At 39.2% G+C, this 26,119-nt stretch overlaps 2 protein-coding genes across 5 annotated transcripts in view; one reads left to right on the top strand and one right to left on the bottom strand.

The window, feature by feature from the left end:
• Positions 1 to 9,765, bottom strand: part of NCEH1 (neutral cholesterol ester hydrolase 1) — a 60,775-nt gene extending 51,010 nt beyond the window's left edge. The window contains exon 1 of the mRNA XM_045502962.1: positions 9,628 to 9,765. Within this exon, the coding sequence (XP_045358918.1) occupies positions 9,628 to 9,765 (138 nt within the window). The remainder of the gene's footprint in view (positions 1 to 9,627) is intronic.
• Positions 1 to 26,119, top strand: part of ECT2 (epithelial cell transforming 2) — a 113,320-nt gene that overhangs the window by 15,001 nt on the left and 72,200 nt on the right. For 2 of the 4 annotated variants that reach the window (XM_045502956.1, XM_045502950.1), the window contains exon 1: positions 9,932 to 10,740. The exons of the other annotated variants lie outside the window; for them this stretch is intronic. The gene's annotated coding sequence lies outside the window, so the exon portion shown is untranslated. Of the gene's footprint in view, positions 1 to 9,931; positions 10,741 to 26,119 lie in introns of those variants that run through there. 4 annotated transcript variants of the gene reach the window in all.

Genomic DNA, 26,119 nt, shown 5'->3' with positions numbered 1-26,119 from the left:
AACAAGCATAAATCTGCAAAAATAGCATGAGGAAGTTAGAAACCCAGAAAACAGTGAGGCTTGCAAAAAAGAAAAAATGTTGCAAAGGGCAACAAAAAACTGTTCTGGGGTAAGTTCAGGGTCACAGGCACATAAAAGCATTAAGTCTGCCCTTTCGGACAAATGATGTCACAGAAGACTGAAAGAAAGCAGAACCAAGAATTCCTGTTTTTCTATAATGAATGATCTTCCAACCACAAACAAACGCTAAAACAGATAGGAAGGAAATTGTGTCTATGATAGCTGAGAAAGCCTAGAATATGGGGGGGGGGGGGGAGCTTGTACATAAAGAGACAGCAACCTAAGGAAAGAAACATACAGGGGCCACACACACACACACACACACACAAATGCTAGCACAGTGTAAAGGAATCTTAATCACCAAGAGAGATTAAGGCAGACTGGGGAAAAAGGTAAAGTTTCTAAAAGAGACAATTTCTGAGTAGGTGTTGAAAGATGAGTGGAATGTTAGCCAAAGTCTGCATGTGGGCGGGCAGGAGAGGCAGAAGTAACAGGAAGAAAGTTGTCAGATACAAACATGCAGACTGTCATGGGAACAGGGAGACTGGATTCAGCGGTGTGGGACAGGCTGTGGCAGGCTCTATGTGCCCATTAAGGAATGTAGTACTTTTATTCTGCGACTATTGCAGGGGACAGGAGGCCAGGGGTGAGGGAAGGGATGGGGGGTGGTGGTGGTGGTGAGATCCACTGGAGGGTTAACAGTCAGATTTGAGCAGAACAGGGAGTCCAGGAATCATTCTACAACTTTGACTTGATTATGCTGAATGTTGACAAGCCAAATAAATGTAGACGGAGCATCTGTCCAGATTTGTCTGGGAATAATTCTGGTTTAAAACCGTTGTCCAAGCATGATTATTAATAGCAGCCTCTAGCACTCTCAAAAATGTACTGGTTTTGACAATAAGTTATAGGATTACCTAGATATATGTAACTTGGGGACTATCTGTGTTTAATAGCAATAATAGTAAACTTGTATTTAAATAGCTACAAACTGTAGAGGAGAGTTTGCCAACAGGTGTGACACAAATGGATTACAGGTGGACCATGGGCCATGCAACATTGATATTTAAGTGTTTCATAGAAGTAAAAACACAAAACCATTTTTCATAGCCATTCAAAATTTATCAGAGTTCATATTCTGCTTGAGAATCATTTTTTAATTTCTTATATAAATCTTTTGAGTTCTAGCATTCAACCCCATACAGACCGATTTCCTCCTTATTCCCCCCAGTTTCCTCTGGAATACTTCTACAAACATAATCAAGTCTAGGGCATGAAAACAAGATTGGGAGACACTACTGTAGATTAATTTAACTGTGGGGGTTCAAAAAAAGGTCAGGATACAGTCAACTAGCATCAAGTTATCACGAGCATTCCCACAGGTAGGCGTTGGTCACAGAGACAGAACCAGAGACAAAAAGGAGAAATCCATCACAGAGGACTTTGTTTTCAGGTCAGCCTGGCTCAGCTGTGAGAGTGTCAAAATAGGAGCCCAGGACATGTGACTCCAGTCTCTGTTGAACTAATCATGTGCTCTTGGGGATGTCACTGACCCTTTCTGAGCCTCAGTTTCCTCACTTGATAAGTGGAAGTAATTCACGCCAGCCAGTTATTATAAAAATCAAATGAGGGGTGAGGCACCTGTGCTGGTTCAGTGGGTGGAACATGTGACTTTTTTTTTTTTAAACTTTTATTTATTTTTGAGACAGAGAGAGACAGAGCATGAACGGGGGAGGGGCAGAGAGAGAGGGAGACACAGAATCGGAAGCAGGCTCCAGGCTCTGAGCCATCAGCCCAGAGCCCGACGCGGGGCTCGAACTCACGGACCGCGAGATCGTGACCTGAGCTGAAGTCGACCGCTTAACTGACTGAGCCACCCAGGCGCCCCTGGAACATGTGACTCTTGATCTTGGGGCTGTGAGTTCAAACCCCATACTGGGCATAGACACTACTTTAGAAAAAAACAAAACAAAACTTAAAATATAGATTTTGAGGGCAAAAATGAGATAGGTGGAACCTTTATAAAATCTAGACTGCTGGGGCACCTGGGTGGCTCGGCCAGTTAAGCATCTGACTTCAGCTCAGGTCATGATCTTGCGGATCGTGGGTTCAAGCCCTGTGTCGGGTTCTGTGCTGACAGCTCAGAGCCCGGAGCCTGCCTCAGATTCTCTGTCTCCATCTCTCTCTGCCCACCTGCACCCCATTCTCTCGCTCTCAAAAATAAATCAACATTAAAAAAATTTAAAAATAAAAAAATCTAGACTGTTATATAAATGTAAAATAATGAAAAATTATGTTCGTCAGGATCTCATTTCTCTTAGGGCTGGCTTCCTCTTCCTATGTTGTCACTGGTGTCCCCTTCGGGTGTCCCCAGAAGGATCACACAATCTTACTCTCACCCTATGCACATCCTTTCCCATTAGTTCCACTACCACCCATTCACCAACCGCTCCCAAATGTGTATCTCCAGCCCAGCTCTCTCTCCCTCCTGGGCTCTGGTCTTGTTGCTGTAAGCTATTCATGAAAAGCTGTCCTTGGACTAGTCCCATGGACACCTCAAAACAAGGTCCAACATCTATTATCTTCACTTTCAGATCTGCTCCTTCCCCTAAATCAGGATCATCACCACCATTCACCCAAGTTCTCTAGAGTCTGTGCCAGGAGCTACCTTTGGCTCCTTTCTCTCCTTTACCCCATACAATCCCTTCATCAGCAAATCTGGTTCAGCTGCACTGCCAGCCAGCCTGGCTTTATTAGTTCAGGCTCCCACCTCTCACCTGGATTGCTTTCTAAGTGGACTGTCTCCTTCGCCTGCTTCCTTAAACTCCAGTGTCTCTACACTGCTACTGAGAAAAGACTGTTCTAGAACACGGGCTTGATTATGGGGTTTCCCTGTGAAAAGCCTTTCAGTGGCTCCTTGCTTGGCCCACAGAGCCCTTCATTATCTGGCCTGTGCTTCCTTCCAGCCTTACCACTCTGAGGTCTAAGCAACTTTTAGTTCCTTGGCTCTATCATCCTCTTCCACCGGAATGTCCCTTCTGACTGGAATGCCCCTTCTTTCTCCCTCCTGTTCTCCTACCCCACCTCCTTCACTAAGGTCCTGTAGAAAGTCAAGCTCATACAATGGTTAAACTCTAGAGTTCAGAGTGAGACAGGCAGGAGTTGAATCGTGATTCTACCTCTCATAAATTGTGTCAGCTTGAGCAATTTACTTTTCTTTGCATTTCAGTTTCCTCCTTTGTAAGAGAAGGAAAATAAGAACACCCACCTCAAAGAATCCTAGCATGGACTAAATGAATTGCATGCCAAGCACATAGCACAGTATCTGGCACAGGGTGAATGCTCACTATATGCTTAATAGAGGTTACTGTATATTTTTACTGTAAACACTTAACCTTGATGACTCAGATTAGATGCCCGTGTGAAAGGGTAACAATCCTCAATGCCCGATGACCGGGTGCATATTACAGGTCCTTTCTAAGGCTCTTGCAGCAACCCATAAAGCCTCTGTCAGAACTCTGTCATTCAAGTGCTACTCTGTAACTGTCCATAGGCTTATCTCCCCTTCACCCCACTGGAAACTCCTGAAGATCAGGCATGTGTCTTTCATTTTTGTTTTGCCAGTTGGTGTTTGGTCAATTTTTCTTATATGAGTGATGACTTCTAAATGGTAGTATTTTAAGTTTATTTTGGAATACTGAAAGGTAGATTGTGAAAATTTCATAATATGACACAAATTAATTAGAATATCGCCGGGTTTGCCACTTGGAAATTCAATTACATTTCTTAATTCTTTATAAACATAAAATGGAGAAAATAAGTAATACACATTTCCCACATCAGTTCATTTGGCAATAATATATACTCATTATTTTAAAAGATGTAATTGTGTATTAACAGACTGGTTAAGGGGAGCCTGGGTGGCTCAGTCAGTTGAGTGTCTGACTTTGGTTCATGTTGTAATCCCAAGGTTCAGGAGTTTGAGCCCCAGATCAGGCTCCCTGCTGTTAGCGCGTGGAACCTAAACCCTCTTCGATCCTCTGTCCCCCTCTCTCTGCACCTCCCCCTGCTCACCCACTCTCTCTCTCTCTCTCAAAAACAAACATTAAAAAAAAAAAAAAAAACATACTGGTTAAGAACGGTTACTGCATTTCCACACCTCACAAAAATGTCTTTAGATCAAGCTCAAGCCACATGTTAGAAACAGAAGGTCCCACTAAAATACAATAACATTCCTGTGCTCAGGGCTATATTTGTAGGGTTCTCAGAAAAATAACAAGGAAAACTGTAAATTAGGCATTATCTAACAAACCTGGTAGCTGAGTCAATCTGACCTTAATGTTTGATTGGATCCATCAGAAGGTGTCGCCTATGTAGCCCGACTCAGATTGCTCACCTGTCAGGATTAATACCGATTAAATATTGCCCCTAAAGCTATTTAGAGCCTTTCTGCTGCCATGTGTTTACAAAAATTCCATCAAGTCAACTAAAAACTATTGAGCTTGGTGAAATCTCTAATTTACATGAAGAAATATGTATCACAACAAGTCTAGAAAATGGCAGACAAAACTTAAATATTTACTAATGTTCTCACATTAAATTTACCAGCCATTAGTAAAAGTCCCAGTTCATGAATGGTTATGAAAAAGGTTAACAAGCTGGAGTTCTTCACGGCATGACAGTGCAGCTGTCATTTAAACCACCCTCACACAGCCTGAAGGCACATGCATCATGCACAGAACATCCAGCAGGAGACATGTTGCATTTTGATGTTTGGGGGCATTTTACAAGATGAAAAACCTTGCTCAACTTGTTCGAAAGCACTGACATCCATAAGAAATAGGGGGAACATTCAGCAAATATGCCAATTTCAACAATCTTTTACATTATGTCATCAAAAAGATACACAGTAGAGCTAGTAAGCTGGGAGATGATCAAGGTAAGCCAAGCCACGCCCCTGCTCTGAAGTCCGTTAAGATTCCTTATTGCCTTTGGCCCCTCCTCTAAACAGCGTATAACCCCTCCCTCCTATGAGCTTCTGGAACTGTGCCTCTTCAGTAATGCCTATCAGCTCTTACCTTTTTAATACCTGTATATTAACATGTCTTCTCCATTCCACCAGGCTGTAGGTTCTTTTAGGTCATTTTGGCATCTCCCTAACACTGCACATAGTGGTCTTTTGATCTGTGTCACATCTAATTGAGCGTGAAGCATGGCGCTGTGACAGCTGTGTCAGGGGATCCAGGACGCTTCTTGTCAAGAAATCTGATGTTCTTATAGAACAATTACTAAAATATTAATCACATTGGCATTGTGTACACATCAATTCCACTTTAGAAGTAGGAAATCTACTACAATTTTTTTTTAAATCGTTTATTACTACATGTTCATTGTAGAAAAACTAGAATATACAGATATGAAAATTGAAGCTATAACCTTATGGCCTAGAAAAAAAATTACATTTTAAATTAGATCCTTCTACTTTTTCTCTAAGTATAGATAGACAAATAGATATACATAACTATAGGTTTTGGGATATAAATATTTTAAGCGGGATAATGGCATGCATATATGCTGTTTTGTTGCGTTTTCCCACTTAACATACAGTACAAATCTTCTGTACGTCATTAAACATTATTTTATAACCTAAAGGTTTTGAATGTATAGTATTCCAAATTATGTGTACCATAATTATGTAATCTCTAATATTACTTGCTTTCATTCCTTTAAATAATGCTGCAAAAAAAAAAGGAAGAAAGAAACCTAGGTTGCTGAATGTTCCCCCATATTTCTCATAAAACAGCAGTACTTTTTGACTAGTTGAGCAAGGTTCTTGACTCTGTAAAATGTTTCCATCTCCACAGCTATAGCCTTGCCTATATCACTGAGTACTTAAATTCATACTGGGGCACCCACCGGGTGGCTCAGTTGGTTGAACATCCAACTCTTGACCTCGCCTCAGGTCATAATCTCCCAGTTCATGAGATTGAGCCCCAATCCAGCTGCGCTGACAGCATGGAGGCTGCTTGGGATTTGGCCTCTCTCCCTCTCTCTCTGTCAATCCCCCATGTACTCCCATGTGCGCAGACTTCCCCTCTCTTCAAATAAAGAAATAAAATATAAAAAATAAATTCATACTGAGGGATTGTTGGGTCAAAGAATAAACATGCTTCTACTGCTTTCAATGAATATTGCCAAACTCAGCAGTGTGAACTTCTCAGGATCTTCACCTGTGTTGGGATTACTATTTTAAAAAAATCTTTCCTTGCACAGCATTCTGAGATCAGCCTCCAGAACCTGCCCAACTCCCTACTTTTGTCCCTCTAGTCTCTGGCTGACCAATCTTCATCTACACCTCTCTCTCCTCTGCCTTTCCCAGACCTTTTTTTGTGTGCTGTTCTGCTCACATCTTATGAAGGCTTTGCTATAACCCTGAAATTTGCCTAGCTAGTATTTTATCCCCTTTAGATTCTTACAGCCAAAGTGTCAACCAACTAATCTGATAAGCTAATCCATGCTAATGTAAAAGGCCCATCCCCTGCAACATGTGTTCAGTTTAAGGAATACATATTGCCTACATCTGTAATGCATTTTATTTACCTTAAAGAGCATTGTTCTCAAATTTTACTGCATATTGAAATCACCTGGGGAGCTTTTAAAACTGATGCCTGGAATTTACCTCCAAGTAAATCTGGTATAGGCATAGGATAGGACTTAAGCATCAGGATTTTTAAAAACAAATTTTAATGTTTATTTATTCTTGAGAGAGAGAGAGAGCACATGAGTGAGCAGGCAAGTGGTGGGGCGGGGGGAGGGTCAGAGAGAGAGGGAGACAGAATCTGAAGCAGGCTTCAAGCTGTCAGCCCAAAGCTCAACGCGGGGCGTGGGGCTCAAACTCACAAACCAGGAGATCATGACCTGAGCCGAAGTCGGAAGCTTAACTGACTGAGCCACCCAGGTGCCCCCAAGCATCAGGATTTTTAAAGCTCCCTAGGTGATGCTAATGCAGCATCTGTGTTTGAGAGGACTTTAGAGAAAGATCTCCAGTACCTTCTTCTTAGGTAATATTGGAGGACCCCCCAGGAAAAAAAGCACAATGAACATAATCTCAATAATCTGACTCACCTGCACAGGGTAAAGGAGGGAAGAATTGGCATGAAAGGGTGCAGTTTTGCCAATGACACAGAATAAAAGCAGCATTCGTATTTCTTGATGCTGGGCGCGAGCCTACGGTGTTAAGAAGTAGGCCAAGAGGCCAAGCTTCACTTCTGAAGTAGCTTCAGTTGCTTTTGTAATTGAGCAAGTCAGCTCTAACTAAAATTGTCTGGGTAACATACTTCATGCCATGCAATCTAGTGGTAGCTCTCCACATTTCAATGAGATAAGTCATGTCCAGTTGACATTTGTTTTACCATTTGAACAAAGTTGGGCAATCCAACAGATCTTCACAATCCATAGTGGACCTTTGGAACAACTCTTAGGAGAATAACTACAAGGTCCAGGCATTTAAATGCATTACTAAACCTCACAGCAACCTTGTAAAGTAGATATTAACCCCATTTTACAGGGAAAACGGAGGACTAGTAAGGTTAGTAATTGCCTGGCCTCGCTGCCAGCAAGTAGCCTGGCTGGAATGGGACTCAGGGAGGCAGGACTCTACCTGTCCTGCTCTTACAATGTGTTAAGTCACATTGCCTTGTCCTCAGGATGATGTGGAGTGACATTGGTAAAATGCTTTATTGGGTAGAATGTGCTTCTGTGTGGTCTGAATGATCTTTCTAATATTTCACAATTTAGAAGAAAAGTGAGGAGAGCCACTTCTGTGCAAACTGACTCCCAAGCCACAGTGTCAGGTGAGGATACTTGGGTTACCTCATTTATCTTGTGACCTGGCTTTACACTCATTATCACTCCCAAACACCAGCTGAGGGCACATTCTAGCTAGAGGATCATAGGGTCCAAAGGCCTTGCCCTTGATGGGTTGACAGCCTATAGTAAGGGAAGAAAGGCTTTTCTCCAAACCTGGCTTTTCCCAAATTACATATGATGAGGAAGACTTCTTTGGTGACCTGAAAACTAACAATCTCTGCAGGCAATATAGACGTTTTTCATGTTTTTCTTATTCTTACTAGTCATTATTCTTATTGTTGAGGGCCATTATAACCCATCCAGGGTAAATGCCATTGTACCCCAAAACCTTAAAAGGATATCACTCCCAAATTACAGAATTTCTGAAGGAAGAGAGGGGCCGTAGGGCTTGCTACAAGAAGATTGCCTTTCTTGAAACAAACGCTAGAGAAGGGGATGGTCACTCTTTCACCATGTCAGTAAGCAGGAGGGAAGGAGGGGGTCTGTAACTTCATAGACCATCCCTAAGGGACAACAGGGGACTTTGGGATTGAAGACATGGCTGGGTTTAAGAAAAACAAATCCCTAGTAGGAAGGTGCTACCATACCCTACTTAAGGGGCTTTTTGATAGGACAAAGCCTCAGACACTCTGTGATCCTACACACAGAACAGACAGGGGAAAAGGAACATCAGCCCTCTAGGAAAAATCACGATTTTTTTTCTCTTTGTTTAGTCACTCCTGAAAAAAAAGGAGCTTACAAAAATAACCTGCGATTGAGGAGGGTTAGAATAATAAGGCCCAGTTTTGCGGATTGGAGTTCGGATTTCAGATTCTCTGCCACTAAAACGAATGCCTCTTACTATAGAATAAACTCCAGTTCTATTTTACTGTCTATGGGGAAGAGATGCATCCCCATGATACAAGAGACAGAAATGTCACCCACCAGGGTAAAAGCAGGAGTATCCTGGCTCGGGTAAAGATTGTCTCCTTGACAGCCGAGGACATAAAATAAATGCCGCAGGGCAGGCAGAAAAGTGCATCATGCTGCCGCCCCCTCCACCGCCTCTCCTCTAACCAGGCTGCCAGGCCTCCTGGCCTCCTCCGTGGGCTGAGCTGATAAGCCCCACGCATGAAACGGGAGATCCCTGAGGTTACTCAGGTGCTTAGACGAGCCCTGCCTGCAGCCCCCGGGAACGGAGAGCTCCACGGTCCGAGGATGTTGGGAGGCCGCCCGTGCCGGCTTCTGCTTTTAAGGTGGCTGCATTACCAGGAATCAGAGACTGCCCCCCCCCCGCCCCCCGCCCCCCGCCAGCCTTCCTAAAACATTTAGCTCACTCTCTCCTGGCCCCTACGGAAGAATGAAAATGGGGGGAAGGGTGGCTTCTAAAATGCTGTAAGGTGGTTTTTTTGACGTTGCAAACCAAGAAGGAAGGGGGGCACTTAGGACAGACGAAGGGTTAAACAGTTGTCAAATTCGATTCAAGAACTTCACCTTCTCGATCACCAACGCAGAAGAGAAGACACAGATCTAGCCCGCTGCTAGCAAGGAGGCAAATGCGACACCCTGAAAAAAAGCCCGACTGAACCACCTTAAAAATCGATCGCCTAAATGCGTTAGAAAAATATGCGTTCTCGTGGGACGCGGTCCGGAAATCTTGCTTCCCCCTCCAAATATTGCTTAAGAGGGAGAGAGAATCAGCGCTGGGCTGCATCTCACCACTTGCTGTGCGCTCCGGAAAGTCGCGTCCAGCAGCATCAGCTTCCAGGGATCGGACACGGAGCTGGGCAGGGGGATGTAGATGTAATAGGCGGCCAGCGCCACCAGGGCGGTGAGCAGGACACAGGACGACCTCATCCTGCCCCGGCTCGGCTTGCCCGCGGATGGACGAGGGAGGAAAGGTATATGCCACCCGGCCCTCCAGCAAGTTTCTGCAAGGGTCAGCCGCTCATTCACCGTTTCTTATACGCCCAGCAGCCAATCAGAGGCGGCGTAGGGAGGAAGTCGGAGCGCTGACGTGCCCTGTCTTCGGTGTCCTTGCAAAGTGTTGCAGACGCTTTAGGTTTGAGAAAGCTCGGGGGCTGAGCTGGGCGAAGCACAGCGGACTCTGGAGGACACAGGTCTGTATTGCACGCCTGTGACTAAGGCCTCCCTCCAGAAGGATCCCAAACTGAAACCGGGAATAGTTTCAATGGGATGAGTCTCTGTGTGGGTGCAAAGTACGTGGGCCATTCTGACTCAAAATGGAGAGACTGAGAAAGGGAATAAAAATCCACCGTCTTCCCGAGCCAGACTTGCAATGGATACGTGGTGAAAAAGGATAATAAATTCCTGTAGCTCAATGACAAGCCAGTAGTATATCTAGCATCCAAGTCTTGATTTCCAAATCTCATTTTCCAGTGAAAAGAACCACGACTCTGCTGGCTCTTTGGAGAAAAGGGTGATTCCAAGGCTGGGGCAGGTAAAATAGAAGATGAATCTGTTGTGCTGGAAGATAAGGAAGTGCTCAAAAATTATGGAATTGGTCAAAAGGACACAAGGGACAGCCTGAAGGATCTCCCAATAGCTGGGTAATTTTAGCATCAAAATAAATAATTAATGAATTGTAAATAAATGAATAAAATCCAGGAGTCTATACTAATATAAATGAATAAGTGGGGAAATGCCACCTGAAAACATTCTTCCAGTGGGTCAATAGTAACAGAAAAAGCATTTGAATCCCGATTTCCAGTGTGGGAGAGAGTGGATATAGAATGGGGCAAAGAACTTCACCAGCAGAATTCAACTGGAAATCCAGAAGGAAACCCTTGGGAAGAACTGTTTAAGGAGCTGGTAAGAGCACAACTTTATCCAATCTTATTGAAACTTAAACATCCTTAAAACATACAATTTTACATCTTAATATAGTCTTTTAAATTTAATCTGATCCAAAGAAGTGAAATAGTCATAAATTTGGGACTGATAATGAGATTATTAGGAGAAAATTGGTTTCTTGTTCAAAGTTGGAAAAAAACATTTATATAAGGGGAACACTTCAATAGTGTTTCAAGCATTCGAGTTTGAGATAAAGGTTTTGTATCTTTTTTTTTTTTTTTTCTGTAGTTACTGGTTAAGCAAATAGCTCTAAACAGAAAGAGATATATATGTTTGTGGGTGAATGTATGTGTATAAGGTTAGAAGCCAAATCTTTATGGGTGATTAGAAATAATCCCAGAGATATGGACCGAACTGACTTACTATAATTTACTTTCAGGTAATCTGCAAAATAATTCAGAGTTTTACCTCTCAGACTTTAATGTTTTCTTCCTGGATTTTGATTGTGTTCATAAAATCATAGTTCTTAGAGCCAATGACAAACCACAACAACCCTCCCTCCCCCCACATCTGACTCATCCTTCCATTTTCAGCAGTAGTAACAAGCTCAGTTTTATAGATGAAACTCTCCAGGCCTAGAGCAGCTTGCTCATAGTCCTCTGGTTTGTAAGTGATGGAACCGACGTTTCTTTCTCCTGCCTCCTAGTGCAGTACAGCTTTCCTGAAGCAATACACTAAGACATAGAAACCAAGAAGGAACAAAGAAACCACTATAAGTCTCAGTGCTTCGTCTGTAAATCTCAGGGTTTTAAAAAATGAGACCACTTTGGGATAAACTTAAACATCTTCATTACTTGTATCCATTACTTCGTACATTCAACAAATATACCTGGCCTACCCTGGGAAGTAAAGGAGTGGGGCAGGGCAGTAAGTTCTCTGCTCTTTTTGATTTTACGCACTCAGTGGTGACAGTGGTGGTCTGGGGAATGTAAATTAGGTACAGAGATATGCTCTGCAATAAGATACAAGTTGGGGTCTTGGACCAGAGGTAGTTATTGCTTAAAATCAGGCACATTCTGTTTTCTAAAAACTCTTGTGCTCCTCAGGTAACTGAATGTTATTTTGGTGTCCTTGGTGGATCTACCTACCAGAAAAGGTGTGGCCTATGCAGGTGACTGGGCATAGTTGTTGGTCCTGGGGTGAATTGATGGAAAGTTGTGAACTGGTGGTAATCAGGGTTCCAGGCTGTGAATTTGAATATCATCTTCAAATAAATTCCAAACTCCTTTCCAGACCTATCAACCTGGGCTCGTCTGCCTCCGCCTACCTCTGTAACTCACCTCTGGGCCTCCCTACCTGTCTTCTATGCTGCAGCCACTGGGGCTTCTTTCCTATCAGATATACGAGGCTTTCTGCCTTGGGGTCTTTATGCATGTCATTACATGCTGTTTCCTCTGCCTGGCATTCTGCCTCCTACTTTCTCCTAGTTGGCTTACTCTTATTATTGGGATATGTACTTAATGGCACTTCCTCAGAGTGACAGTATTTTATAAAATTTAGCATGTAATTGGGCCCCGAAGCTTGTAAGTACCTTCTGTAACTGCTAATTAGAGTCTTATCTTTCTCACAAAGCTAATTTAAATGACCTTCCTCTGAGTAAAGATGGAAATGAGTTATGTTGTTGAGTATTTGCATCCTGAAGGAACCTGTTTTAAAGTAATTTTCAATATATCTGAAAATACTAAAATGATTTTCTTTTTTTTTCTTTTTTTTAATCTTTATTTATTTTGAGAGAGAGAGACAGAGTGTGAACAGAGGAGGGACAGAGAGAGAGGGAGACCCAGAATCTGAGGCAGGCTCCAGGCCCTGAGCTGTCAGCACAGAGCCTGACACGGGACTCGAACTCACAAACCGTGAGATCATGACCTGAGCCGAGGTTGGATGCTTAACCAACTGAGCCACCCAGGTGCCCTTAAAATGATTTTCTTATTTCAGAATCTTGTTTCAGAAAGACTATTGAATATTTACCTGCTTAAAAGCCAATCTTTTGGGAGAGTTCTGGTTAAGTCTCTTTTCTCCATTTTCCATTTTTTTCAGATTTTCAGATGGAATCAAACAAGTATGGGTACCATATTTAAGGTTTATATTCCTATAATCCCTGAGAAAGTGATTTCATAATTCTTAGTATAAAATGGCTCCTTCCATTTCATGTGTGCATCCAAGAACCAGATGTCTTGTATGTATGAAACTACGTATCAAGGAATTGATAATATGAAAACTTATATAATATGACAATATGTTATAATTACCTTATCATCTTTGGACATAGATGTCATTTATTTTCTAAAGTCTGCAGATATTTACCAATGACTTACTCAGTATTGAACGTTGTATCATGTTGGGAATGTCACATAATAGGACAGAAAATACATAGTAAACAGGAAAGTTAAAGAAAACTTGCTAAGTGCTATAGTAGAGGTGTAGAAAGAGTAGACTTCAAAGGCTTCAAAGCAGACAGACGTGGGGAGAAAGGCATATGCTAGCATTCTGTGTAATCTTAGGTCTGGAGAATGTTCTAGGTACACTTGAGAAGAATGTGTATTCTGCTGTTGTTGGATGGAATGTTCTGTACACTAACATGTCTGTTAGTGACATTGGTCTAAAGCATGGTTCAAATCCAATGTTTTCTTACTGATTTTCTGTCTCGATGATCTATCCATTGTTGAAAGTGGGGTATTGAAGTCCCCTGCTATTACTGTATTGTCTATTTCTCCCTTCAAATCTGTTGGTATTTGCTTAATATATTTGAGTGCTCTGATGTTGGGTCCATATATATTTAGGATTATTACACCTTCTAAATGAATTGATCCCTTTATCATTAGGTATTAATATTACATTAGCACTGTTTTAGGGTTTTTCCCCCTGAAGTTTGTTACTCAGTTATGAAAATTTGATATACATAGTAAAAAATGATATGGCAGACTTTTGGTGCATTTGTTTAAATAGTTTAAATTTGTATTATTTTAACATATATCAATATAAAAATCCATTGATAAAAATAAGTACATTTTAACAATGTTCATGTTCATGAAGCAGAAAATACAGCTACTAAAGAGATACATTGGAAAATGTTTAACCTTACAAAGAGTCAAGTGATGTAAAATAATTTTCAGTGTCCTGTTTTTCCTCCAAAAAATTATGAAGAGAGAGTAGATCATAGATGGAAGAGATGTTATAAAAGGTAGGTAAATACGCAGTATCCAGCATCCTTTTATAAATGATGCCATGATATGAATCCTTATATATAAAAAAATTCCATAATAAAGATTACTTAAAAAATTATATGCATAAAAATAAATATTTAAAAATGAGTTTTTCCTACGTATCAAAACAAGTAAATACTGTATCTAAATGTAAATAGAGCACTTAGCTTTTACAATAATTTAGGGGCACCTAGGTGGCTCAGTCAGTTAAACGTCTGACTTCAGGGGGCACCTGGGTGGCTCAGTTGGTTAAGCAGCCGACTTCGGTTCAGGTCATGATCTCATGGTCCGTGAGTTCGAGCCCCGCGTCGGGCTCTGTGCTGACAGCTCAGAGCCTGGAGCCTGTTTTGGATTCTGTGTCTCCCTCTCTCTGACCCTCCCCTGTTCATGCTCTGTCTCTCCCTGTCTCAAAAATAAATAAAACGTTAAAAAAAAATAAAAAAAAAATAGTGATCTTTCCTTTAAAAAAAAAAAAAAAAAGTCTGACTTTGGCTCAGGTAATGATCTCACGGTTAGTGAGTTCAAGCCCCACTTAGGACTCTGTGCTGACAGCTCGGAGCCTGGAGCCTGCTTCGGATTCTGTGTCTCCTTCTCTCTCTCATGCTCTCTCTCTCTTTCTCAAAGAATAAATAAACATTAAAAAATTTTAAAATAATTTTAAAAAGCAGGATACTGCCACAAACAACTGCTTAGTTTATAATAAATAAATATGTATTCTGACAATAATTATGTTTTAAAAAATGCAAAAAGCTTAAATACATCTACTGGAGATAAATACACCCAAACCTCAGATGTATTTTTGTTTATGTAGAACTATGAATAATTCTATTTTCTTTTTATTACTTTGAGTTTTTCAATTTTCTTCATTCATTACTGTATAATAATGTTTTAAAAATAACTTAGAAACAGGAGGTCACAAATGCCTAAGAAAATTGGTACTGGACCCATCTTATACCAGATAAACCTGACCTTTTATTGAAAATTACATCTATTTACATTTATTTACCTAATTTAAAAATTGTGTTTATAAAACGTCCTCTATGTTTATCTCTAACTGCCTGTCCTAACAAAGACATTTGAGTGTAGATTCTTGACTCAGCTGACTCAGCTGTATCATAGGCTGCTCATATGACCTTGGGAAAGTTCCCCATCATTCTTGACTCTTAGTTTCTTCATCTGTAGAATAATGATTTGGATCCAGGATCTCTAAGATTCCTTCTAGTTCCAAGAGCTGCCAGTTATATGAGAATGCAAATAAATACAAGCTAAACATGTTACAAAATGCACTTTAAATAAGGCTCTAAAAATGTACTCTTATGAGAAAAATGCAAAAGCTCCCATGAGAAAGTAATTTGTGTGTGAAAAAAAAGCAAGGAATGCTTAAAATATATTATTAGCTCATTAAGTGATCATGATCAAATCACAGAAATGTGTATTTGGCAAGAAATTCTATTCATGGGAAAAAAAAAACCATAGAGCATAATTAAACTCTTCTAGATTCATTGGCCTAAAGTTATTTTTCCTTTGGTAAAATAAATCATTCAGTTTTTGCAATATTCATGACTAACTCATTACAAATTTATAAATGTATATATATGTATATATATATATATACACACACATATTGATATGTATACCTATATACCGTTTATTGTATATGATGGCCTATTTCTATTAAATGAAAATCCATTGATTTTAGAAATTATTTGATATCATCTACTTCATAATAGCTTCATATCACTAGTTTTTTAAAATTATTATTTGGGGTGCCTGGGTGACTCAGTCGGTTAAATGCCTAAACCTTGATTTCAGCTTAGGTCATGATCTCACAGTTCATGGAAATCAAACCTCACATCAGGCTCTGCACTGACAGTGGGGAGTCTGCTTGCAATCTCTCTGCCTCTCTCTCTGCCCCTCCCCTGCTTATGCCACCCATGGGTGCACACATGTGCGCGTGCTATCTCCCTCTTTCAAAATAAATAAACTTAAAAAATATCTTTTATGCTTTTCTAGTTTTGTTGTTATAATATTTTGTCCTTTTCAGCCTTTCCAAGTCCATGTGTCTTGTTCTTCTCAAGGCCTGAAATAGGTTGATAGGAGCTGAGCCATTTCTCCAATTAAATTTTGTTGTGAGAGCTCTTGGCATTCTGAAAGAAGACCCATTTCCTACACATTATTTGCTGAGTACAACACCTCCTGATTTTGTAGGCTAAGCTTTCATTTTAGTCAGGTTATAGATTGTCATAACTGCTAGAATTTGTGGCAAAGTGAAGAAACTTGTAGCAAAGTAAAGAAACTCAACACTAAAGCTATCTGAAGGCCAAACTCCCTGCCATACTACAGAATTAATTACTGCTTGGGGTTTAGTACTTTTCTGTCCAGGTCACTCAGTGATAAAATGAAGACAGCAATGTCCCTTAGTTCACCTTGTTCAGTCACTAGGACTACTGTTGTACTACTGTCTACATTCTGGAAATTCTAGAATTTTCATTGAAAGAAGCTCTTTCATCTGTGTGGATTTTTCACTTAATTCATACAACTCTATGAAAGTGGTGGAATGAACATTATTTTTTATGCAACCTTATAGATGTGAAAACTAAGGCTCAAATAAGGTAAGTGATTTGCTTAATATCACAGAGTAAGCAGCATCAGGGCTTAAGTCCAATGTTCTAGTAATGAATCCTATTTTCTAAAAACATCATCATCCCCTATATCGCTTCTTGAAGTGATGTTGAGGAAGAAGGGAGGAAATTATTAATCTGAATGATAAAGTAATTGTTTCATTTTTATTTTTCCAATCAATAAGCATATGCTTTCTTTCTTTTTTTTTTTTTTTTTTTTTCTGTAAGTGTTCTCTCCTTAGGATAGAGTAATTCCTCTATTCTTTCACCAATCAAAAATAATGTTTTCAAAGTATTTAAAACTTTCTTAGGTTTTCAACCCTTCAAACCAGAAACACAGTTATGATGTTTAGTAGATGGATATTTAGACATTGTGCATTGTGTGCAAGAAAGGGATGAGGATAGGGAAATATTCTGGTTATCTCAAGAATTATATCTACCCCAACTAAAATTAATGTCAGACTCTTTATTGGAAATATCTATCTTAGAAATGCTAAGGTTGCAGATTGTAACAACCTTAGGAAATAATGATAATTTTGTTCTAATGTTTATTTATTTTTGAGAGAGAGAGAGAGAGAGACAGAGCCCAAGCAGGGAAGGAGCAGAGAGAGGGAGACGCAGAATCCAAAGCAGGTTCCAGGCTCTGAGCTGTCAGCACAGACCTTGACACGGGGCTCGAACCCACGAACTGTGAGATCATGACCTGAGCCAAAGTCGGACGCTTAACGGACTGAGCCACCCAGGCACCCCAGGAAATAATGATATAATGTATATTGTATTTTTTCAGAGCTCAGTTTCTCTGTATAAAATATGAAACATAATTTTCTAGTGTGGTTGGTTATTATATTATTGTCATTCTCAGGTATGATTTTTGTTTGGTTTCATATATTTATTCTTTCACTTATTTAAGCAGTATTTACTAAGTTTGTATTACTGTGCTAGATTCTGGAATATAAAGGCAAAAATAAAAAAGAACTTACAGTGTGGTTTGGGAGGTATGGTCTAGTGATTAAAAAAAATCATTCCTCCCTTGATATTAAAATTCATACTACATAAGCTTAGTTCTCCCATGTCTTTGTTTCAGTTTTTAGATAAAGGATTTTGGGGTCTTTGTTGATGCCTTATCAGCCACTACATTCAAAGAATATTTACTCATTAAATCAAAAGTATGCCAAATATGGATACATATTATACATACATTCATTTACAAGCTGGTGACTAAAGGGATTTTGTAAACACTTAAAATATCCCATTGCTATTAACCAGTTTTCATTAGCACAATGCTTTTTAAAGGGGCGCCTGGGTGGCGCAGTCCGTTAGGCGTCCGACTTCAGCCGGGTCATGATCTCGCGGTCCGTGAGTTCGAGCACCGCGTCAGGCTCTGGGCTGATGGCTCAGAGCCTGGAGCCTGTTTCCGATTCTGTGTCTCCCTCTCTCTCTGCCCCTCCCCCGTTCATGCTCTGTCTCTCTCTGTCCCAAAAATAAATAAATGTTGAAAAAAAAATGTTTTAAGGATTGGAAATACTTAACTTTGGAAAAATACTAAATTTAGCTTGTTCTCTATGTTCAAAAGTCCTACTTACATATAGTGTGTGACTGTAAAGCAGTAATATTGATTTCACAAGCCACCTTCATGTATTCAGCAATAACAAATAAAAACCTCATAAACTTCAAGGTGTAATGTATTAAAAACAGTAACCTGCAATTTGGTCAAGTCCAACAAAAATATACTGAATGGATACCATATTGCATGTATTATGCTAGAGGGCAGTGGAAGGGGATGGCAGGTAGGGATGGTAAGATTACAAAGATGTGACTTTCCTGCCTTTTAGAGAGGGCCTCTCAAAATAATACACTATGAGCAGCAAAACACAAAAATAATACTGTACAGGCACCACTGCACAGCGTGATTTGAGTCAAGTACTGCAGGAACACAGAGGTGGGAGCACGTCGTCAGAGGTTAGGTGGAAGAAGGCTCACAGGAGCAGTAATATTTGTTTGCTTTGAACCTTAAGAAGCAAAAAGGATTTGGAGCACTTGGCTGGCTCATTCGGTAGAGCATGCCCCTCTTGATCTCAGGGTGGTGAGTTCAAGCCCCACATCGGATGTAGAGCTTAGTTTAAAAAATAAATAAATAAAAATAAAAGGAGATTTATCTGACTTTGCATATGCCTTAAAGTGAATATGTTTGGGGCGTATGAACAGAACATCATTCCAAAGAAAACCTGCATGAGCATTACTGTGAACACTTGGTATATTATGAACTCCCAGAACCTTTTAAACACTCTTGATAAATGCTGGTAATTTCCCACATTGTGAGTTCTACATCTGCAAGCCGGAGGCTATGTATGTCACTATCCTGGTCCCTCTCGTATCTCAGACACCCAGCATGTGCCATAGATTCTGCCATTAGCAGCCCTCGTGGAATGCCTTGGACTCAAAAGAGCATCGTGAGGAAGGAAGTGTGGTGTAGAGTCTGGCCGTGAGGCGCGGAGCTCGCAGTGGCATCAGGGGTTAAGGTTGCTGGTATATCCGTACTTGTTCCCAGAGCACTGGAGACAGCCTGGTGGACGTTCTGGGTATTGCTGCAAGCAGCTTTAGCCTCTGAGAATGATTGGCCTTTTTTTGTTAAAACTAGCTGGAGTGAGCTGGTTCTGTTTGTAACTGAAAGTCCTAATATAATCGTTTATAGAGTCAATTCACAATTATGGTGATTTTTAATATTTTGTAAACCCACCTCATTAATATATATGAATTCCTGTAGCCAGCGAAGGCAGAGGCTAGCCAGTGGTGGCACATCCATTGGATACACCGGAATTATAACTCAGATTTATTCTCCCCCTCTTCACCCCTTACCCTGTTCTGTCTATCCACAGGTCCATACCACTGCATTTCCAGATTTAATGAATGCACAAAATAAAAATATATACTGAACCCAATATGTATTATTTGCCCATGTTTTCCAGGGAGACAAAATAAATACAATATTGAGGCATCTTTAAGAACTTGTGGAATTGCAGAATGGAGTGGTAAAAGGCAGCTAGGGGTATGAGAAAGAGCATTTACATCTGGTCCTAGTTCAGTTGTAGACCGACCATGTGATCTTTGGCCTTTTTGGCCTAGTTTTCTCCTCTGTAAATGGTAGGATTGTGCCAGTAATAACAGCTATTATTTATTGAGCACATGCTTTGATAGTCACTGATTCAAGAGAGATAAATTACTACATGCGGCTAAGAGAGAAGATTGAGAGGTTAAATAACTTACCGAAAGTCACACAGTTAGGCAATGACAGAGCTGGACTGACGCAGACATACTGTTACTGAAGCTTTACGCCTTAACCTTCATTAGGTGATTTCTTGTGTTTCTTTCAGCTATAACTCTCTAAATCAACTTGTATTCTCTTGTAAATCTACATAAACCTGCAAGGAAGGTGGGAGCTGACTTTCACAAACAACACTACACATTTTAATTATTAAGCAGCCTAAGGCAGTGCTAGGTTTCTTGGTAGACTTAATATCCTGGTAACTCCCATTCAAGCTGATGCAGAAAGAGAAAGAGCCATGAGGTTTGGCTGCTGTGGGAGGAAATCCATGATTATTGATAAACGTGTGTTTGGAATGGCACAATGACAAGGCAGAGCCCCTGGGGTGGGGCCTACCCCAGCAGCGAGGGACCAGTAAGCACAGTGGTTGCAAACTGCAGCAGCTTGGGAACAGAATGGAAATCCTTGATGGTTACAGAAGAGCAAAAACAGAACTGGCAACTGTAGCATTGTCACTGACATCATGGCCATCATCATCATCATCACTGGGAACACCTATTGAGTGTTTCTATGTAGCAGGCAGTGTTCTAAGTATTTAAAATATATTATTTCATTTAATCTTTTTTCGGTTAATATATTTCCACTTTTACCAAGGGTAAATGTATATATTTATTATAGCAGTCTCATACAATATAAAGTTTTATCACCGCTTTTATAACTTCATATAGGGTAAATACCTTCTCTTCTCTTTGAAAACAGCTTCTCAAACTGTCTGTGAAAGACCAGGAGTTTTTTCAATCCTTCCCAATGACCATTTTTGGTAAATTATTCTGAGCATGCACTTGATGTCACAGCACTGTTCAATTGCTGTTAAACTTTCTATATGTTTATAAACTGGTTCTAATCTACAGATCACACTTTGAGTAGCACTGTTTTAAAACACCTCAAATGATTGCACCGCATGAAGAAAAACCAATTGGATAGCCAATCCTGTTGGGGATATAAGATAGCACTGTTCAACGCCAGTCACTCCATTCAGGGGCTCTACCAATTTTACTGCCTTGAGAAATAAGGCAAGCTCTACTGTAAATTTACTAAACCTTGTAGAAAATCAACTCCCTGTAGCATGTTACCTGTTATAAAAATTTGCACTTCGAACTTTATATTATCTTCCTACATCTAATCAGTCACCAGCAAGCCTTCAAGTTTTGTTTACCTTGCCTGTCACATTAGTCTTCTTTTTTATTGCCAGCATCCTTCATCATGACTGTAAAATCATGATTCCTAGATTATTAGAAAGGAATCATAGTCCCCTTGCCACCGTTATCTGATTTCTTTTTCTCATTTAGAAAAATGAAGTGAGCAGAGACTGATTTTCAGGTGTCTGTTAGCTCTAATATTCCATGATTTATCCCCTGCTGTTCTTATTGATCTTGACTCTTCTTTGCCCAAAATACCTTATCCTAGATTTCACATTAGAGTCTTTCCACAGAAAATAAATATGAAAAGGAAGTATAGCCTGGAGATCAGTAACTAAGATTTGAAGGGTAGAGCTAGGCTCAATGTGCTGACAATCCAGAATCTGTAACCTTGGCAAGCTTGCATAGATGGTTTTGGTAGTTTTATTTGGTACTATACCCCTCAAGGTAATTAATATTTCTGTAACCTTAGGAAAGCAACCCCTAAGAGGAATGAGGAATGATAATAAGAATAGTATAGAAATAATGAAAAGCATAAATTTAAATTCAGAGTATTAATACTTTTCTAACTACTTGAAGTATAAAAGTAGTAAGAAGTTTTGTAATCAATATAATTTGTATTTAGTTTGATAAATGTGTATGTAATATTTAAGAAAATCTGATGTATTAGACTTGTGATTTTTAATTATGACATTTCTATTATATGTTTCAGTGTTTCATTAAGTAAATAATCAATGTTTAATTTAATTTGCTTTGTTTTAGTATCTCATGACCCAGGTTTTACAAAGTTGGTTTTACTAAAGAATCCCTTCCTTTTGATAATCTTGTGATAATCAAACACAATTGATTTTTCTTTAGGGACCTAAGATAGTAAGATAGTAAATATATTCATTACAATTCTAACAGATAATGAAATAGACTAATAGACTAGAAACTCAAGCTTTTTTTTTTATTTTTGTTTTTGAGATTTGCACTATTGTAAAATTTATGGATAGATGATTTATTTAATTTCTCATTTAAAAATTTCAGATAAATATATGAATTGTGTTTCCTACCTTAAGGTCTTCTAAGAGATTCCAGGAAATGGGTCTTTTAATTTATGTTTCTTATTTTCATAGCATGGAAACATATTTGTTCTATCTGGTATGGGGGAGAGTTGGTAAAAGACCTTGAGTGTTCATGGGAAAGTGCTTGGATGTATGCTATTGATAACAAATAGAGAGTCAAGGGTTTGATAAGGAGAATGGCATAATTAGGGCTGTTTTGTTTCCCCAAGTTTTAAATTCTAAAAGTAAACCATGTTCACAATTTTAAAAATCAAGCAATATAGAAGTGCTGTCTAGAGATATCTGCTGTATGTTAACATAGCGACTTTTAATTTCATATTGGTGTTCCCAAGAGCAGTGATTTAATGCATATACATTCCTTGGTCAGTCACATTAATGAGAAAAGAAAAGAAAACAAATGAACAGTATTTTTAATTAGGAAAATAAAACAAGGTAATTTTAAAATATTGATAAACATCTCAACTCGTTATTATACTCTACATACCAGCTCCATTTAATTTTCAAAAAGAGAAGCAGACAAAATGTTAATGAAAAATTAAAGCAAATTATGCTTAATGAAGGAGAAAATAGCCTAATATTTTAATAGCCTCTATAAAATAAATTCAACTGTGTGTGAAAGAGAAGGTAAAAATAATGAGAGATAAAGCATTGGGCTTTTTTATCACATCTGTGACAATATCAAGCATCACAACTTTCATGTTAGTGTACATTAGGGAAACATTTTTCTACTTTATACATATTACCATGAAATTACCTATCTACCATGGATGGTTAGGATGTCGTATGGCCTTGTGAACTCCAGTTGTATGAAGAGGAAAGTAGTGGGCTGGAATGGGGATTGTTGAGATAGACCTCACTGAACTCTGAGCTCTATGAGGGCAAAGACTGCATCAGCTTGTTCATAGTTTTATCCCCAGGGTCCAGCACAGTGCCTGGTGTATAATAAGTACTCATAAATATTTGTCAGATAAATAATAATAGTAATAGCTAGCATTTAGTGAATGCTTTCAATGCACTGTTCTCCACACTAATACTATTTTATGCAATCCTCACAAATGCTCGCAAATGACATCTATTGGTGCAGGAATTGACAACTTATGGGACATGAGCTCAAAGGCACTGGAATCTAAGAGAAGTTTCTTATTCACTCACTATAGGGCAAAGGTTAAGAACTTTAGGAATCATACAATTGCCTGAATTTTAAGTTTCCTCTGATTTACCTTTGTTGTCCAAAATAGAGAATTTCTTTGCCTGTCTGTGCTCTCTGGTCCTTAGCATCTCACACAGTTTACTTGGTCTCATATGCTTGCTGCAATTTCAGTAGCCTAGTCATCACGGATTTAAAACTTATCTTTGGTTTTCAGCAATTTGACTATGACATGTAAGACTTACTTTGTATTTATCCTAAGTTGGGTTTGCGGATCTTCTGGAAGTAGAAACTTTTCTTGTGGCAAAAGCTATCCGTGTCTTTTGACAAATTTGAGAAATTTGGGGCCATTGTTTCTTAACAATGGGACTCCAATTACATGTGATATTTTCCCACAGGTTCTTGAAGCTCTCATTTTTTTTTTTTTTTTTAGCCAAACTTTTTCTCTCTTGGTATTACTATTGCATAATTTCTATTAATCTATTTTCAAGTTAATGGACTCTTTCCTCTATCACCTATGTTCTACTGTTAAGTCCATCCAGTTAATTTTGGATTTTAACTATTGTATTTCCCATTCTGGAAAAATTTTGAAAACAGATTCCATTTTGTTCTTTTTAAAAGTATGTTTATCGAGGTATTGTATGCAGTAAAATTCATGAGTTTTGACAAAGGTATACATTTGTGTAGCTATTGTGAATACTTTACCATCCCCAAAAGGTTTTTTGTGGCTCTGTAGTAAACCTATGTCCTTACCCTCAGCCTCTCAATCACTAATCTGTTTTTGGCCTTATCTTTATCTTTTTCAGAATCCATATAAATGGAATCATAACAACATTTAGCTTTTTGTTTCTGGTTTATTTCACTTAACGTAATTCTTCTAGGAATCATCCTTTTGGTTGCACGGAAATTGCCGAGTACATCCCAAACGTGGGATGTGATGTATCGCTCTCTGTTGATGCATTCACTAATGATATACGTTTGAGTTTTTTCCACTTTTTAGCAATTGTGAATAAAATTTCCTCAAGCATTCTTATATATGGGAATGGGATTGCTGGATCTTAAGCAATTGTGTGTTTAACTGCAAGAAACACCCACACTAGCAATGTATGAGAGGTCCTATTTTCTACATCCTCACCAGACTTGATACTATCTCTGTTTAAACACTTTTTAAAAATTTTGTTTATTTTATTTTTATTTTTTGAGAGGGAAAGAGAGAGAGAGAGAGAGCGTGCACACACGCAAGTGAGAGAAGGGTAGAGGGGCGGGCAGCGGCGGGGGAGAGAATCTCAAGCAGGCTCCACGCTTAGCACAGAGACCTATGTGGGGCTCAATCTCACCACCATGAGATCTTGACCTGAGCCAAAATCAAGAGTCAGATGCTTAACTGACTGACCCACCCAGGCGCCCCAAGAGTTTTCATATTCTAATAGCCATAAAGTTGTGAAACTTATCCCATGTCAGCCCAAGTTTTTACTCCCCTGCAGAATCTTTTGATCACTGCTTTTTTCCACTGTTCAGAACATTTTTTTGCACTTTCCTCAATATGTATAGTTGTTATTTGCAAAAGAATTGGTTATTTAACAGTTTATTCAGATATAGGAGAAGCAGAAATCCTATTCTTATGTTTTTTTTAAAGTTGGAATCATGATCCAAATTAAATCCGTATATTATGCTTGGTTATATGTCTCTTAAGTCAGATCTATTGATTACCCCTTTGTTGCTCATTTTCTTCTTGCTGTTTATTTGTTGGAGAAACCAGGTTGTGTTGCAGAGTGTCTGCAAGTCCAGATCTTGCTGATTGTATCCTTATGGTGTAATTGATCATTTCTCTGGTTCCTGTATTTACTTAAAAAATCAGATTTGGAGATTAATTAGATTCAAATTAAAAAACAATTACCTTTTTTACAAGATAACTTCAAAAATGGGTGTGAATTTCTATTAGGAGTAAATCTCAACTTCTTGTCCTATAAGTTAAGGGTCTGATCCTTTAAATTCAGTGGTCAGTGGTTTTCAGATTTTGTGTTCTAGAAAAAACTTAAATTTCTGTAGTCTTTATGAAGTCAAGTCAGGATCTCTCTTCCCCTATTTCAATTCAGCTTGGCTCTTATCTGTTTTATATATGGGAGTTCATTGTGATGTTTCATTTGAAGAAATATTCAAAAAGTTTGAAAACCTGGGGGGCTCAATTGGTTAAGCTTTCTGACTCTTGACTTTGGCTCAGGTCATAATCTCATGGTCGTGGGATTAAGTCCTGCACTGGGCTCCGCACTGATCATGGAGTTTGTTTGGGATTCTCTTTCTGCCTCTCTCTCTCTCTCTCTCTCTCTGCTCCTCCCCCACTCACATTCATTCTCAAATAAATAAATTAAGATTTTTTTAAAAACTTGAAAACTTAACTATAGAGAACAAACTGATGATTACCAGAGAGGAGGTGGGGGGTGGGGGTGGGAAAATGGGTGATGGGGATTAAGGAGGGAACTTGTTTTGATGAGCACTGGGGGTTATGTGGAAGTGTTGAACCACTCATTGTACAACTGAAACTAATATTACACTGTATGTTAACTAACTGGAATTTAAATAAAAACTTTTTTAAAAGAAACTTTAAAACAATTGATAAATGACTAAATTTTCATTATAACATGTAGTATTTAAAATTTCTTAGATCTTTCCCTTCTTCCTCCTTTTCATTTTTCATTCCCCATTTCTTCTTTTGCTTATTCTTTCTTTGAAAAAAATGTGAGTACCTATAATGTGGCAGGTAGTGACCTGGTCACTGGAAATATGTCAGGGAACAAAACAGACAAAATGCTCTGCCTTCATGGAGCTCACATTCTAGTA

This window comes from Leopardus geoffroyi, chromosome C2 (assembly GCF_018350155.1).
Source record: "Leopardus geoffroyi isolate Oge1 chromosome C2, O.geoffroyi_Oge1_pat1.0, whole genome shotgun sequence".
Classification (NCBI taxonomy): Eukaryota; Metazoa; Chordata; class Mammalia; order Carnivora; family Felidae; genus Leopardus; species Leopardus geoffroyi.
Note: the sequence above shows the minus strand (reverse complement) of the source record. Positions and strands in the feature narration are given on the sequence as shown.